A 17,907-nucleotide genomic window follows, 5' to 3' on the forward strand; every position below is an offset into this window, starting at 1 on the left:
ATATATATATATATATATATATATATATATATTAGGGGTGTAACGGTTCACAAAATTCACGGTTCGGTTCGATACGATACACTCATGTCACAGTTCGGTTCGATACGGTTCGGTACGTTTTAGATACAGCAAAATGTAAAAACATCTCAACTTTTCAGAATGCCGCAAGCGCACCGCGGGTCATGTGACAAGAACTAACCAATCAGCTTCATCCTTTCCCGTAACAATGTTGAAAGCTCAGTCAAGATGAAGGAACAGCTGATCATAGTTGTATATGGATTGCAATTTTGAAATAAATTTAGCAAGCGATTTTTAGAGCTGCAAATCCATTTATCCTTTGCTGAAATTTCCGCGTCTCATTGGGGAGAGCACGTCAGGGTTGCTTAGCAAAGACAGACGCCTCAGGGGCACTTCTGCCCGAGCGCTTTGGAAAGGAGGAGAAAGCGGCGCGACTAGCGTTTTCCACACGTTTTTAGGCGCGATATGTGAACGGCCCCTAAGGCGCTCGCTCACTCAGTATGCGATGAAGGCTCGTTGCAAAATGTCTAATGCATTTAACAGACCAGAAATAGAAGATCCTCCAATAACCAACAGGTCTTGTTTGAGTGCACTTTGGATTCCCTGTAAGCTATAATGGTGATGACAGAATGAATGGTAAATAGTAAGGTCTCATATCCGCGGCTATAATGTAAATGTAACGTAAATGAAGCTTACCAATCGCTGCGGTGATGTCTTTTGCCCTGTTTGAATCCATTGGAAATGTTGGTCTAAATGCTGCGGGGATAGTTTGTTGCGTGTATGTTTCTCCTTTTTTTTTTGTCTTTTCCCAGATACTGACACAATAAGGTGATGTCGGCGTAAATTAGTTGAAAAGTTTCAAGTATTCCCGCTGGTGTTTTTTTTTTTTGTTGTTTTTTTTTTTATTCCCACTGTTGTACCCTATTGTCATGTAGCAGATGCAACATACTGTTGTTTTTTTATCCACCACTCTCTTGCCATCACCATTATAGCTTAAAGGGAATCCAAAGTGCACCCAAACACCAGACCTGTTGGTTATTGGAGGATCTTCTATTTCTGGTCTGTTAAACGCATTGGCCATTTTGCAACGAGCCTTCAGCGCGTACTGAGTGAGCGAGCGCCTGACTGAGTAGCCTAACATAAACATATAAGTTGGTGTTTTTTTCGTCTTCGGGGGTGTCAGGGGCGTTGCCTGTTACATCTTTTGAGTTATTGGGCTACCTTGTTGAACGCATATCTTTATATTTCTCTTTTTTTTTTCAAATATAATTAATTCGTCCAAAGAACCGTTCGGTATACATAATGCGTACTGCGTACCGAACCGAAAGCCTCTTACCGAACGGTTCAATACGAATACGTGTATCGTTACACCCCTAATATATATATATATATATATATATATATATATATATATATATATATAACTTATTTATTTTTTCTTTAATATATATTTAACATTAAATTTAGTCCTGTTGAATTTTCAGTAGCCATTACTCCAGTCTTCAGTGTCAAGTGATCATTTAGACATCATTCTCACCATATATATATATATATATATATATATATATATAATTTTTTTTTTAGAAAATAATTTTTTTTGCATTTGGCACTGCTTTTTGATTTCCACCATAATGATAAGACTCATCCTGTAGCACGTAAGTCCCCCACTGTCTGCTGGGAATTGCATGTTGCTTACAGTAATTGTTTACCTGTATCCTTATGAAGGTCATCATCAGCAGGCAGGATGATGAGTCATAAAGCCATCCCTACAGGATCCAGCATGGGAAAAACATGACAGTCGTAAGCATCATCTCAGGCGCTCCAGTGTCTTCCAGTCATTATGTGGAAACACCCCTACGTTTCCTTGTCTTCTGGTGTTAACTAGCAGATGGTGAATCACTGTTGTATAACAATTTAATACTGATTGTGAAAGTTTTGTCAGTTTTTCATTAACATTCACTACCGAATAAAAGTTTGGGGTCTGTGAGATTGTTCTCCTGCTCACCAAGGCTGCATTTATTTGATCAAAAATGTAGTAAAAACTGCAAAATTATAATTTAAACTTGAATGTATATTAAAAAGTAGTTTATTCCTGTGACGGCCAAGCTGAATTTTCAGCATCGTAACTCCAGTCTTCAGTGTCACGTGATTCTTGATCCAAGTAATCATGTTAATATGCTGATTTGATGCGAAAGAAACACTTTTATTGTTATTCATTTCTAAAAACAGTCGGGTTGCTTAAATGTTTTGTGATTATATGTTTTCTTCAAGAATCTTTGATGACTAAAAAGTTCAAATATTAAAATATTTTTTGTAACAATTTACAATTCTATGTTCAATTTAATGCAGTCTCTTGCTTAATAAAACAATTAATTTAATAATAAAAAAACCTTACCGATAGTTCAAATTGGTAAAAAAATAAAAAATAAAAAAATAAAAATAATTCCTTTACTCACGAATGCCTCTTATTTATCCCACTTATCACAATTCAGTTCCACACCATGTTTTTAAGTTGCTTACACAAAATGTGTCATATGACAGAAATAAAATATATAGGTGTCTTTACACAGCTGATTGCTCTATGCCTGCTCAAAATTCACTTAAATGACACTTTGGAAGTGCTTCTGTGCCACCTTTGCAAATTTGCCAGTAGTTTGAACAATATTTAATGCATATGAGAGTTCAGCATTTCCCTTTTGCCAGAGTTTTAAAATATAATATATAATAATGTATCTGAGTGACTTTAGCTTTCATTGCATTTTTTATTTGTATCCACAGCACTTTATACTAACCCACCTTGTGTGTACACCTGCTCTAGTCTATTCAACAGAGGGTGACCGCAGTGGACTGAAGTGTGCCATCTGTCCTCTGGACAGATGGAATAAATGCCTCCAGAGGCACTATCGTACAATCCGCATTGCTGGGAAGGGCAGCAAAGCGAAGCTTTTCTTGGAAGCTTGTACAACAGATTCTCCGGGGTAATACTACAAGATGGCAGATGGCTACTACCAATGCTGATGGCAAGAAAACAGACTTAAGTGAATCTTTGGGAGGTTGTGTTGTTTCTCCTTCATTAAATCTGAATTTGTTTGCAGATGAACAGATTGGGGACTCCAAGATGCATCCATCTAAAACAGTTCACTTTTATTGGAAATAAAAATTAAACTATTGAGCTCAAGAAATGACACAGTTCAACTTGCCCTGGAGCATAAGCATTTATCTCTAAACTACAGCTTCAACTGAAATATTGAATTTTTAACATGAATCATCACTTAAACTTTTTTAATCTCGACCTGGCTGGAAACTCAACGAACACTCATAAATTAAGCAGTTATGTGGACCCACAAAATGAAACCTTTGCTATGACACGACACTCATGTTCCTATACATTTTTAACAATCAGAAACTTTTCAAATACATTTCAGACTTGAATATGACTACTTCTTTCAGACTACTGTATCATGAACATGTTTTACATTTATTAAATTATTTAATTTTTAATATGACATGACATTCACTTGCATGGATTTATGTTTTCAGTTAAATGCATTCCATCAACAGATTTATCTGTTCTATGATGAATATGCTTGATATTTCTGAATCAAATCAGACATTTATTTTGTGTTTTCATCGTGGCTTGAAGTATTTTGTGACAAGAACACTGTAAAACAGGAAACAATATTTCAGATGAATGTAATTTGGCACAATATCTCACCCAACAAGGAACATTCTCAGAAATGTGGCTAACATTCAAGGTTACATTTTTAGCAGACCAGTAGTGATTTAAAAACCCACATCTAGTCTACAACAACAACAAAATCTACCTGCTCAAATATTCACATCTGTCATTACTTAGGTAAAGCTAAAGATAAGCATTCAGCTAATGAAGCAGTCGAGCATGATGAGAACACTGGCTTTAAACAAGATAACAGTAAAACGGTCTGATATGGATTTTGACCAGCTGGACTTCTTATTATTCTATCATTTGTTTGGATGCTGGTCTCTGCAAAACACATCTTTGCATAATTTACTATGATACTTTCCCTAGACACTTGGTGGATGTATCAGTAGGCGGTCTGCGATGGCCTTATTATTATACTAATCAAAAGCTGCAAGCCTTCCCTGCTTAGTAAATAAGACTGTGCGACCAAATTCGCTCACTCATCAGTGTTGTCCTTGAGAGCAGGGGAAATTTTTAAGTGGCTATGCATCCTTCAGTAGTTCTCCTATGGAGAGAATATACGTTTGTTGTGGCCTGAGAGGGAGACGGCAATTTGTTCCACTGAATCAATGTGCCAATAAGAGCTAAGGCACTGATCTAAAGCATGAATGAGACATTCAGTGCCATTAAAAATACATTAGGGGCCAATCTGTGAACCAGCAGGGATTTGCTGGACTGTCTCTAGGCTGCCAATAAGAGCCTGTATAGTAGAGGTATAGCTGGGCACTTAGTGCATGAAACTGAAAATCAATAATTTGCTCTGACGTGAGTGACAATGACCATTCTTATCAGTTTTTTTTTAGCTTGGTGATCGGCAGATTGCCCTTTTCAGGCTTACAGTGGTTATAGTGATAACAGTGCAATGCATTTATAAAGTGATGTTTATTGCGTACATCAAAAATGTTCCAAGGTGATTTCTGCAGCGTAACTGTTACAACATTGGGTGTACTTCCTGTAAGCTTTGCTGATCGCAAGTTGGTGAGTGTCTTTATCACCAACACAAAAGCAGCAGTCCATATTTTGCATTGACACTCACATGACAAATGATTTAGGATTTCCTTTGAAACTATTTTCATTTGGAAACAAGAGGGAGAGTATGATGACAGAATTTTAGTTTTGAGTGAACTATTGCTTTAACAAATGCACGTCTGCAATATCTTTGACTTTTGAAAGTTTGATCAGTTATACTCTCAAAATCACAGTATGGAGGTGGATGTCTGTTTAGGGTCAGTTGCCCTTTATTAGCTATGCATTTTGTCCGTCCTAGACTGTGATGTTTAACACACACTTAACTTTCAACACACGTTTGCCACTATTATGCCTCTCAGACATTAAGAGGATGACTCAGCTAAATGAGAAAATGAGGCGACAGTATGCAGTGAAGCACATTAATAGACACCAACACTGTTTTGTGTGAAAAGAGGTGTGAAGTGTGTATGCGCTATATAGAGTTTCTTGTTTTTCATTTATATTGCACTGGGAACATATTTTCCAAAAGTAATTATTTTCTTTCTGTGTAAAACTTTACTAATCAGTAAAACAACTGTAATGTGAAAATAAATAATTGGAAAAAGACTAAATATATTTTAACAAAGTATTGATATCCTGCATCCATGAAGGATACAAGAACACATTCTAAAATAAATTGCATATTTTATACAAAATTTGTAAAGAGATTTATGCTGTGATCTGTTGAATTAATGACAATATAGCCTACAGCCTAATAAATGTTTACAAGATAATAAATTGTGTTAGAAGTATGCAGCAAAGACGTCAATAGCTGAGAGATGAAAATTGGAGTTTCTGTGTTTCTGCTACTTAAAAAAGTTTTTAAAACCTTTTGGAAATGAGCTGAGCTGTGATGTGTGAAATCTGGAGACAGATAATTGGATCAGCAGTCATCAGACTGACATAATTCTGCGTGATTTATCAGATCCCACAAGAACTCATATATCTGAGACATGATATGACCCAAAGTAGCTGAAACTAACAGGCAGCTGACAAGGCGAAATGACATTCTGTTAAATTCAGGATAGAAGAAACAGATGAGTTAAGGACTGGAGTTTGAAACAGGGACTATAAAATAAAAAGATCGATAATTATGAGGCATTTCAGCCCTTAAAAATGAAAAGATTAACCCTTAAGGAACATGCTAAAAAATAATTGCCAAAATTCTCCAGATCAAGGTCAATCGGGTATTAAAAATGTTTTCAACCACCAAACAAAATCACTTCTTATTTGAATTTAGGGCTAAAATTTAAAAAAGGGACTAAATGTTTAAATGATATGCAAGATGATGTCCCTAGGTTACGTCAGCAAATAGTGAGCTAAACTAACCAGTGTGACTGGCAGGTATTAACCAACAGCTCAGCAAGTTAGATTTTAAGTTTTACATTATGTACTTTTCTGTATGAGTGATTTGACACTGCTTTGGGGAATTAACACATTCGTTTTATTCCATTGACATTTGACTTCCCAGAGGCAGCAAAATTTGCATAGCTTCATATTGAAAGTTGCCGTAAGCCATTTATGCCCCACTGATGGCAAAAAAAAAAAAAAAAAAAAAAAAAAAATTCTGCTAGGAGTCCCGCCCCAAACTTACACTATTGGCAGAGCCTCCTCTAAGATTTCTGATTGGCTAATATGTGTGGCTGCAGTCACAGAGACAAGGGTCCTGTTTCACAAAGGAGGTTCAAACTCTGAGTAAAAAAAATGAACTCTGAGTTGACTTACCCTGAGATTGAAAACTCTGGGTTTTTGGTTTAAGAACAGCTGACTTTCAGTTCATTCTACGCTGATTATAAAAAGTCATGATCAATGGGGCGCCTACATTATGATCACCAGTCACCACATATGTCCGAGTCAATGCATACGTTTAATTCTTAATCACTGTTATGATATAATAGGTTAAACTGGCATTGAACTAATAATCATTTTCATTAGCCTGACTTCGTCATACTCATATTCTAGGTCCAAAAAATGTTGTGGGCGGGGTTCGGGCTGGCACCCAGGCTACATTTTCATGGTATTTCCAGAAAAATAAAAATAATAATGTGGCTGCGATTAAAATGAAGTATAAAAACGTATTCAGTCAGGTAAAGCTTTATAAACATAAAAGGTTCAAGGGTATAGGCTACATGACTTTACAAACATTTGACATTAAATAAATATAATTCAGTGTGCAGAAGTTTTTTTTTTTTTCACATAGTATAACGCTCTTTTCACACAATTAAGCAAGCGTTCTCTAATCCATGAATGAAATTAACATTTGACTTCCACTCAGCCAAAAGTGAGAAGCCAGAGGCTTACAAAATGTGGGGAGGACCTGCACCAGCACCACTGACAGATGAAAAAGAGATAGCCACAGATGAATATAGAGATGAATATACTGTAGGACCTCCTACTGACATACAGTAATCAGTTGGATTTTTGAAAGGTGCAATGATGGTAATCCACAAGGGTGTTATCAATGCAATATCAACCACATCAGAGGGTCCTAAAGGAAATTTTTGTCACTTTAAAATTTTTTTTTAAACAATTAGGTATAATGAATGAGGCTTATAAAATATATAATGTATACAAAATATTATATGTATTTTTATTCATAAAAACCATCATAGTCATTATTACAGACATTATCATTACATACACCTTTAACCCCCTTTGAAACCGATCCATTAAGAAAAATAACAAAATACTTTTTGTTTTGAATTCCTCAAAATAATGAACTTTCGCCACCTGCTGGGCATGTTGTACAGTCAAGCATCAACCACCACCTCACTGACAGACTAGCTGAATGTAAATACCCTTTAAACTGAATGGGTTGTGAAGAATTATAAATAGAGACTCACCTTTATCAGACTAATTTAATCTAACCATGTATGTAGTTTGTAGTCAAACATTACATAAATACAGTGGCAACTGACGTTGTTTTTACACATTTTCACATTCTTCACCTGTCACGTTTTCTCTTCCTTTCAATAGTTTGAAGTGAATTCGATGCTGAGTTCAATGTACCATTGTCTTAGTATTTGATCGTTGCCTCTTTTGCAGCGACAACAACCCTTATGCTGACCTGAACTTAGCAAGTTTGTGCTACACCACATGATCCACATCATGCAACACTTGTGCTTCACTGCAGTCAGTGACCTCTGAAGAAGTTCACATGATAATCATTGTGTGTTTGATTTGTGACCTACAAATAGAGGACATTTTCTTGAAATTGAAGAACATTCTGTTTATTTCTATAAATAATGTGGTCTCAGACATCCGCTAGGGGGCAGCAGCACGAAACCCATGGAGAAATGTTTCTCTCTCTTCTTCTTTGTTTATCATCATACTTCACTTCCTCTACGAAATCATGGCGGTCCACGGCCCAGTCGTGAAAATCCACCCGGTGGTTTTGGCATCGATTGTGGACTCATACGAGCGACGGAATGAGGGAGCGACTCGTGTGATCGGAACATTACTCGGTGGGTCCTTTACTTTCTCTGAGTGAAGTCCGAGACAGTCGCGTTTAAGTAAGAGAACACAAGCTGGTTTTGTCTATCGAAGCATGTGTTGTAGTCGAGCAGATGGCCGGAGAGGATGAGAATGCGCATCTGCACTGAACATAAAGAGCACCATTTAACTGGTTTAATTTGTGTGTCACACAGGAACAACAGACAAACATTCAGTTGAAGTCACAAACTGCTTCTCTGTTCCTCACAATGAGTCTGAAGATGAGGTGAGACAAACAGCATCAGCTCATTCTCCCGCTTAAGTACTATGATGTATTATTGGTATACCATGGTATCTGTGGTATATGCCTTTTACCTGTATGACTTTACACTTACTAAATATTTCTAGAAATGTTCATGGGACTACCAGTTTTTTGGATGATGTACTATCAAATTATTGGATGTGCTTTTGAGTTCCTCCTTGTAAATATCACAGTACGTTACATGAATTTCAAAAACTCGATCCATCAAAGACCGAGTGAACAACACACAAAAGTTACCTGATTTTTGTTTTCAATGTTTATATCATAGGTGGCTGTTGACATGGAGTTCGCCAAGAACATGTACGAGCTCCATAAGAAGGTTTCGCCAAGTGAAGTCATCATTGGATGGTATGCTGAAAATAGAAATGTGCTAAGCGTTCTAAACTAATATGTTGATGTATTTTTGTTTCTTACAAAGAAGCAGCTTTCCACTTCACAAGATGTTAAAGGGTTATTTTATCCAAAAATGAAAATTATGTCATTAATGACTCACCCTCATGTCGTTCCAAACCCTTAAGACCACCGCTCATCTTTGGAACACAGTTTAAGATAAACTGTGTGCATTGATGCTGCTGATGTGTTATCTTTGTTATTAGGTGTGCCAGAAAACACGTCAGCAGCGTCACTGCAGTGTTGTGAACGCGCTGACAATAGACCCGGAAGAGATGGCAATGCTGAATAGAGTTGTAATTTTTTGACTTAAATGTATTTTGATGCTTCTACAAATTCTAACTGACCCTGTGATGTCACATGGACTACTTTGATGATGTTTTTATTACCTTTCTGGACATGGACCGTATACCGTACATACATTTTCAATGGAGGGACAGAAAGCTCTCGGACTAAATCTAAAATATCTTAAACTGTGTTCCAAAGATGAGCGGAGGTCTTACGGGTTTGCAACGAAATGAGGGTGAGTCATTAATGACATCATTTACATTTTTGGATGAACTAACCCTTTCAGTGATGGGCTGGAGACATGTGGATTACTTGAGGCTTATTTGGATGTTAATATCTGCTGTTTAGACCCTCGTTCTGATGGCACCCATTCACTGCAAAGTGAAAATGAAAGTGATTTAATGCAAAATTTCACTAAATCTGTTCCAGTGAAGAAACAAACTTATCTACATCTCGGATGGTCTGTTTGAGTGAATACATTTTTATTTTTGGTGGAAAATGCTTTTGAAATGTAAACATAATGAGCACAATCTTTGTTTTGCAGGTATGCTACAGGATATGACATCACAGAGCACTCTGTTCTGATCCACGAGTACTACAGCCGAGAGGCTCCGAACCCCATTCACCTGACTGTGGACACAGCACTACAGAGCAACAAAATGAACATCCGTGCATATGTCAGGTAAGATCACCTAGACAAAGGTAGATTATTTCTTGCTGCTGATCTGCTCTCCTCTGCCGCACTAGCAATGTTTGTTTGTTGATTGTGTTGTTAGTTCCCAGATGGGCGTTCCAGGCAAGACAGTTGGTGTCATGTTCACCCCATTGACAGTCAAGTATGTTTACTACGACACCGAGCGCATTGGAGGTCAGACTTTTTTCCACTTTTATACATTTTTGTGGATTATTCATTCTAAATTGAATGGCACTACTGGTATACACTATCTTGGATTGGAATGTTGTGAGAGTTGGATATTTTAAAAATAGCATTTTCTTTTGAGCACATTCTTATAATGGGTTGATCACCTCTCTCTATAGTTGAACTTCTACAGAGGACTCGTGCATCTCCCAGTCGTACCAATGGACTGACCACAGACCTGGCCCAGGTGGCCGGTGCAGCCGGACGCGTACAAGAAATGCTGTCCACAGTGATCTCATATATAGAAGATGTACTGGTGAGTGTCTCTTTGGGACCTATTTGGTTTAAGAGGTAATTTATCCAAATTTCTATCCAAAGAGTTGCTATTTTTCATACTTTATTAATTGTTGTGCTGCACAGAAGACTTTCACAGAACCGGAATTACTGACAAGATGTGCATGACAATCACATTCAATTAATCATGCAGTCCTTATATATATATATATATATATATATATATATATATATATATATACACACACATGTACCCACATGAGGCTTAGCCCGGGCCAGTGGTTGAATTTTTTACTTGCTCTGTCACAAAAAAATTAAATAGCTGTTATCATTGTTTTTAACTCATGTTATCTTTAATTCTAATAAATAACTTACATGACTCTAAACATTTAGATACAGATTACCGTATTTTTCGGGCTATAAGTCGCACCTAAGTATAAGTCGCATCATTCCAAAAATACGTTATGACGAGGAAGAAAACATGTATAAGTCGCACTAGACTATAAGTCGCATTTATTTAGAACCAGGAACCAAGAGAAAACATTACCGTCTATAGCCGTGAGAGGGCGCTATATGCTGCTCATTGTAGACTACAGGAGCGCTGAGCAGCATTAGTGCACCTCTTGCGGCTGTAGACGGTAATGTTTTCTGTTGGTTCTTGTCAAATTAATTTTGATAAGTCGCACCTGACTATAAGTCTCAGGACCAGCCAAACCATGAAAATAAAGTGCGACTTATAGTCCGGAAAATACGGTTAGTTTACAATTCTCGATTCCCATTTTGATACGCCAGCAAAAACTACTAACTAGGGATATGCCGGTATCAAATTTTCCTGTTATTAATTGCTAATGATTTTATCACGTTAAACTGTATTATCACAGTATTTAAATTTAGTTTAAAAAAAAAGTCATAATACAGTATAACAGTTTTAATAACTTTTTTTTTTCTTTGAAGATTTAAATGCAATAAAACAATACAGAAAATATGTAAAGTTTTACACAGATTAAAGTGCCATATAATTATAAAGACCAATGGGTATCACTTTACAATAAGATCACATTCGTTAACCATTAACATTCACAATGAGCAGTAGCTACATTTGCTACAGAAGTTATTCATTTTCATTAAAAGAACTTAAATACTAAATCTTAGTTCATGTAATCTTATTAAATAACACAGCTGCAACTTTAAATTTTAACAGGTTGTTTAATATTGGAATACCTAAGATTAATCATAGTTCAGAAAAATTTTTCACTGGCTGTTTGTTAACTAATGAATTAACAAATATTAACAGTAATGAAGCCCTAATGTAAAGTTTGAATGAACAATAATCAAAACACTTTCAAACAATATCTAGGGCATGCTGTAGTCCAGATAAAAGTTTGAAAATAAATAGCCAATTAAGTCTTAATATTTAAGTATTTGGCGCTGTGATGAACACCACACTGAATGCATAAATCTGAATGGATATTTAAATTATTAAAATATGTTTTAGAAAGTAGAGCAGCTGCTTTATTTATGGGGTTTCCAGGGTAAGGGCTGCATTTTCTGAAGTTTAGCGCCATCTGTTGTCAGAGAGTGAATGTGCTTTCATTCAGCACTTCTCTCAGGTGTTTCCCCCATGTGCTTCTCATGCATGCTTGTTTACATCAGAGCAACACATGCTCTTCCAAGCAGCATACAGCATTGTTGTGGATTTTGACCAGTTGATGGGAATAGTATTCTTAATGTATTCCAAATTCTGAATAATTTGTAATATATATAATTATTCACGCCATTTAGAAGAGCCCACGATAACCATATTTTGGATCTATACATTTTATTAAGTAAATATAGATAAATAATTGTTAAAACTATAAAGTAACTCGCCAAGACAGCTATTTTGACATACTTTTAATGTGAATTCATATTAAATAAGGTATTTTATGGGAAATGCAAGACTCCCTAAGAGTTCAACACTCCTCTTTTAGGATGATCCAACAAAATACATTTTCTGTTTATTTTCTAGTCTGGTAAAGTGGTGGCAGATAACAGTGTTGGTCGTTTCCTGATGGATCTTGTGAACAAAGTGCCCAAGATCTCAGCAGAAGACTTTGAGAGCATGCTGAACTCCAACATTAATGTAAGTGACCTGTACAGTTATACTGTAAACTGCATGTTTTACATGCTTTCAGGGTTCCCACAGTCATAAAAAATATAAGTTTTCTGTTCTACAATATCTCGGTGGCTAGTTATTGCTCATATGTTAAATAAAACATGTTAGCCATAGTGATGTGAGTGAATTGATTTTTGTGAGTGAATCGGTCAAAATAGTTTTTTGCACTCCTAAAACTTCAAAATCTTTAATGGTACCTTAGCCAGTCTTCCCGAATCAAAATGATTTATAAAAATCTTTATCTATAAAAATCACAAAAAAGCTGTAAAATATTAAACAGTAGAAACCCTGTAATGTCTCTCAGACTGAATCACAGCTGTGTTGTGGTGTTTTTGGACTGCTCATGCTCTTCTGTTTCTTTGCAGGATCTGTTGATGGTGACCTACCTGGCAAATCTCACTCAAGCTCAGATTGCGCTTAATGAGAAGCTAGTTGTTCTGTGATAAGAAAGTAAAATAAATAAAAACATATTTGTCCTTCCAACAACCTGTGTGATTTATTTGATTTTAAACATTGTGCTGCTTAGATGTCTTATGAGATTGTGACAGCATTGTTTTAAACAAAAAAAATTAAAGGTATTCGAAAGTTTGTGCTAGATTTTTAACTATATATCATGTTTTGACGAGTAGTATTATCAGACACCAGACAAAAACACAACCGTTCACAGGTGGTCAGGACTAATGAAAGCGGACGACAGACACGACGAGACACGTAACGCTGGTCCTTTTATGACGTCATCAGGAAGACCGCAGATGGAAAGATGGCTGTGTTTCGCTGTCGGCGAGACCCGTGCGGGTGTATTTGTCTCATCTTAACTTATTTCAGCGTCTTTTACGCCGACTATGTTGTGATTCAATATGTCCTGATCCCCGCGTATTCTGGAAGGTGAGTATCGTCTGAACGAAGCTTTAAAGAGTCAGCGTTTGGTTCACGTAAAAGCACCCATAATCTCATGAGACCGTCGCTTTATAATGGTTCCTTCCTTTTTAGAATCACCCATAGCAACAGCGTGATGACTGTTATCAGCGTTCTGGTGTGTTTTCCCGCGAACTGTGTTTACAGTGCGTTTAAACTGTTAACAACTGGTACCAGCATCGATGTCACTCTGCGGTAGAACAGCATTCAGCGTGCGTTTACTACACTTTCAGGCTGTTACACTGTGGTCATAAGGTTTCAGGGTATCCTGTGGAAGTACTGGGAAGTAAAAGGTGTTTATTTCATTCCGTTCTACATTAAACTGTAACGTCTCACAGCTTTTGGACATTAGCTTTTAAAATAGCAAACTCCTATATATTTATCAGGTTATCACGAAGAAGAGTTTTAAGGAAAAATAAATTGTAATCAAATTAATTTCTCTTAAGTATTAGCCAATTTCCAATTGTAGTGTTTTTTTTTTTTGTTTTGTTTTTTTTTGTTTTTTTGCTTGTGCTTTTGGTTTTATATTTTATGTTATTATTGCCAGTATGGAAACTCTATCACACATTTAATTGTTTGGGATTTATTGGTCATTTTCCTTAATTTAAGTCCTGTTAAGTAGCTGGCAACAAAATTAATACTGCATTGAATACATATGTGATATTCAAAATATTGTGTTGTATCTATTTTCTCTGTTTGTGTTTAGTGTATGGTGCACTCTCCATGGATCTGTGTTTAATATTATTTTATTACTGTTGCTGGCGTGCCATTCAAAAGCAGTGTTTTCTGATCCTGGTGAGTGCTCTTATTTCATGGAACAGTCTCGCTTCTCTCTGTGTTTCATATATTGTAGACTGGTTGTTTTTTTAACCCTATGAATTTGTACCATTTTTTTTATTATTATTATTATTACAGGTATGGTTCCTCTTCCTGAGACAGCCATTGACTTCTCAGACTTGAGGTCCCAGTCCAACCATCTGAATGACAGAGTGAGTGTTGCTGGTTTGTGTACTCCTGTAACATTGTTAATAATGTAGTTATTATGTTGGTTTACTATATTGTTTCGCAGAGTATGGATAGTCTATTTAGTAGCTTTGGATCTTATTTCCCAGTGCATTTGCTCTCTGACATGTCTTTAATTTTGTGTTGCTCTCATCGGGGCTGTGAGGGCTGGACAGTGTGCAGTCGCTGTGAGACGTATCGGCCTCCTCGGGCCCATCACTGCAGAGTTTGTCAGCGCTGCATTAGGAGAATGGACCATCACTGCCCATGGTGAACCTTTCATCATTTTCCATTAGCCAACGTTGTCAAATTGAATATATTTTCATATAACCGGGTGTATTTAAAGTAGAATAAGAGTTTGCAATATAATTTTTGTTTTTGTTTTTGCAGTCTGTCTGATAAAAGTGTTTGCATATATTTTTGCTTTTTTATAGGATCAATAATTGTGTTGGAGAGCTCAATCAGAAATACTTCATTCAGTTCCTCTTCTACACAGGTAAGTTTTAAAAGGATAGTTGTTCATCTAAAAGCCACTTCAAACCTTTTGTATACCTTTTCTTCTTCTTCTGTGGAACACAAGATATGATATTTTGAAGAATATTAGAAACCAAATAGTATCAGGGTTCCCTTTGACTTCCATTGTATTTTTATCCTTAGTATGGAAGTCAGTGGGACCCAAAACTGTTTGGAACAACATGAAATGATGATAGAATTTCCCGTGAAGAAATTCAGTGTTAGATTCCATGTTTTCCATTCCTCTCCTCTAATGCCATGTTGTTTCTGTCTGACGTTGAAGGCATGGCCAGCTTGTATTCCATGGCGCTGGTGGTGTCAGCATGGGTGTGGAGAATAAGGAGCGAAAGAGAGGGAGATGGAGATAAAGAAGGAGAAGAAGCTCCCAGCAAACATCTCATCGTGTAAGTCACCAATATAGGTCGTGTATATGTTTGTATAAGATATATGAAGATTACAATATTGTTTAAGAATAATGTTCTTTTGTTAGCTTTCACTTCACTCACACTTTTCTCGGTCACTTGTTATACAGGGCACATTATATTATTTTGCTGGTGGAGTCGATACTTTTTGGAGTTTTTGTCTTGGTGATATTTTATGACCAGGTATGCTTCAGCATTATATAGTTCCTAATTTTGGACTATATGCTAACATTATAATAAACAGCAATGCCATCATTATAATATTTTATATTGTCATTTTGCATTTATCTGAATTAATTAATTTAAACATCTTTTGCCACCTTTACATTGCAGATGATGTGTTGTGTGTTTATCCTCATTGACAGCCGATATTATAAATACCGTGATTGATGCAAAGTGTCTTTTTAAACTAAAGTCTAAACTTAATCATGCATAAAACGTTTGCACTAGTCTTTTTTGGCTTTCTGAACACTCGTGTTTTGTTCTCATTTATGTAATTAACTGTTGAATTTTTTTTTTTTTTTTTTTGCATGCATTGATCTCTCCTCTCCTTCCTCTCTGTTGTTTTTGTCCCAAGCTGGTGTCCATTATAACAGATGAGACGCCCATTGAACAGATGAGGAACAGACTATTGAAAGATAAACCCAACACCACCCACCCAACACACATTGCACACACAAGAAAGCCCAAAATTGCATTGCTGAGGGAGGTTTTCGGACGTGGTGAGTTTAATGCTGTTTATTTACAGTGTCTGTTTTGGTCCTGCAAGCCTGTTGTTAGAATTGAATCATTGGTGCTGTTACAAATCCAAAGCATTGAGAAATATGCTTTGCATTATTCAAAACAAAACAAAAAAAGTGTATTTTATAGTCTTTTTAGTCTTTTAATTCTTTTATATTCACCAAGGCTGCATTTATTTGAGGAAAAAAATACAGTAAAATCAGTAATTTTGTGAAATATTACTATCATTTAAAATAACTGTTTTATATTTTAAGATGTTTTTATCCTTGTGATGCAAAGCTGCATTTTTAGCATCATTGCTTCCTTCTGTCACATCCTTCAGAAAACATTTGAATATGCTGATTAGCTGCTCAAGAAACAATTCTCATTAATATCAATGTTAAACTCCTATATCCCCTTCTTATTACTGTGAACACTATATATATTTTTTCATGATTCTTTGGTGAATAGAAAGTTCAGAATACATTTTATTTGAAACAGAAACTGTTTGAAACCTTATAAATGTCTTTACTGTACCTTTTGTTCAATTTAATGCGATCTTACTGAATAAAATGAATTCTTAAAAAAAAAAAAAGACATCACACTTTTTATAATGGCTGTGTACAGAATAATTGTTTTTCTGCTTTATATTTTACAGGTTCTATAATATGTTGGTTGTTCCCACTCCATTCCTCCCCACCTTCTGTTGGCGGCATCAGTTATTCAGCACTTCCTGATTACGATGTGTAACACTAAACAGTTTTCCATCGGTTCCTTTGAACGTTTCATCAGTATCGCATCATGTGTAGGACATTGTGAATATTATGTTACCGAAGTGCAAATTTCAGCTATGATGACGGAAGAGTGCTGCTGTGTGAGTGTGACTTCTGCTTGCTGCTTCTCACACGCATACAAATATAAGGTACTTCTACAAACCTGGAACTTTTTCCATTCTCTGTTCATCTAAATTATTTTTCTTCATATAACCCATTTATTGTTTTTTTTGTAATATTATTTATGCAGATTAGTCAGTTTTCTCTCTTTAGTATCTTGTTTGAAGTTGCTAAATCAGTATCTTAACCTGTAAGCAGTATATATTTTATAACATAACCACTGATTGGCTTTAAGGGACACAAGGACACACTCGCAAGGTCAGCTGTGTTGACTGTATTTCAGCTAAATGCAATAGGATGCACCATAACTCATTTTGGTATTATTGTGTGTGTTTGAGTACATGGACTGTACTCCATTTTACAAAAGGATTGTAAATAAAGATGTATTTTATAACTGTAATTTCTGACAAAAGTTGTTGCTGCATTTTCAGGGCACTGGACAACTTTTGTTGAAGTGATGGGTTTTGTTTTGTTTGAAATGTTAATGTTTTTGCTGTTTCATGGACCGCTTGAGGGATGTGTGTACATAACAGATGAACGTGTATATTGAGAATGTTTACATTGATATTTATTATAATTTATCTGTGGTTTGTTTGTGTCTAAATGCTGATCTGACTTATGTGAAGTAAAAGACATCTTTTCATATTCTGGCTTTTTTTACTTGACAATTCCAAGTTTGAGTGGAAATAAACCAGTAGTGGTAAATATAGCCTACATTTCTTTCAGTTTTTTATTATTCAGGAAATCTATCTACACACACACACACTATAATATATATATATATATATATATATATATATATATATATATATGTATTGTATTTATTATTATAGTGTAATAATTAACGTAACATAAAATAGGATTTAGTTTTGCACAAAATGTATAACATTCTCTAAAACAGGCAGCTTTTATAAAGGCTTGTATAGGTGAACATTAATATTTCATTGGAACTGTG

The 17,907-nt window shown here is 35.8% G+C and overlaps 2 protein-coding genes across 2 annotated transcripts; both read left to right on the forward strand.

Annotated features, from left to right (window-relative positions):
• The first annotated feature begins 8,044 nt into the window (after positions 1 to 8,044).
• On the forward strand, positions 8,045 to 12,973 carry eif3f (eukaryotic translation initiation factor 3, subunit F). The gene is made up of 8 exons (XM_052547207.1): positions 8,045 to 8,211; positions 8,395 to 8,465; positions 8,770 to 8,849; positions 9,724 to 9,861; positions 9,956 to 10,047; positions 10,218 to 10,354; positions 12,341 to 12,454; positions 12,853 to 12,973. Exons 1-8 carry the CDS (start codon positions 8,100 to 8,102, stop codon positions 12,928 to 12,930), a joined length of 822 nt encoding a protein of 273 aa, XP_052403167.1. The 5' UTR covers positions 8,045 to 8,099; the 3' UTR covers positions 12,931 to 12,973.
• A 171-nt stretch (positions 12,974 to 13,144) lies between these two features.
• On the forward strand, positions 13,145 to 17,661 carry zgc:77880 (zf-DHHC domain-containing protein). The gene is made up of 9 exons (XM_052547206.1): positions 13,145 to 13,372; positions 14,109 to 14,197; positions 14,318 to 14,391; positions 14,571 to 14,674; positions 14,839 to 14,900; positions 15,201 to 15,321; positions 15,450 to 15,522; positions 15,917 to 16,061; positions 16,718 to 17,661. Exons 1-9 carry the CDS (start codon positions 13,248 to 13,250, stop codon positions 16,807 to 16,809), a joined length of 885 nt encoding a protein of 294 aa, XP_052403166.1. The 5' UTR covers positions 13,145 to 13,247; the 3' UTR covers positions 16,810 to 17,661.
• Positions 17,662 to 17,907: the final 246 nt, after the last annotated feature.

Source organism: Carassius gibelio, chromosome B1 (assembly GCF_023724105.1).
Source record: "Carassius gibelio isolate Cgi1373 ecotype wild population from Czech Republic chromosome B1, carGib1.2-hapl.c, whole genome shotgun sequence".
Lineage (NCBI taxonomy): Eukaryota > Metazoa > Chordata > Actinopteri > Cypriniformes > Cyprinidae > Carassius > Carassius gibelio.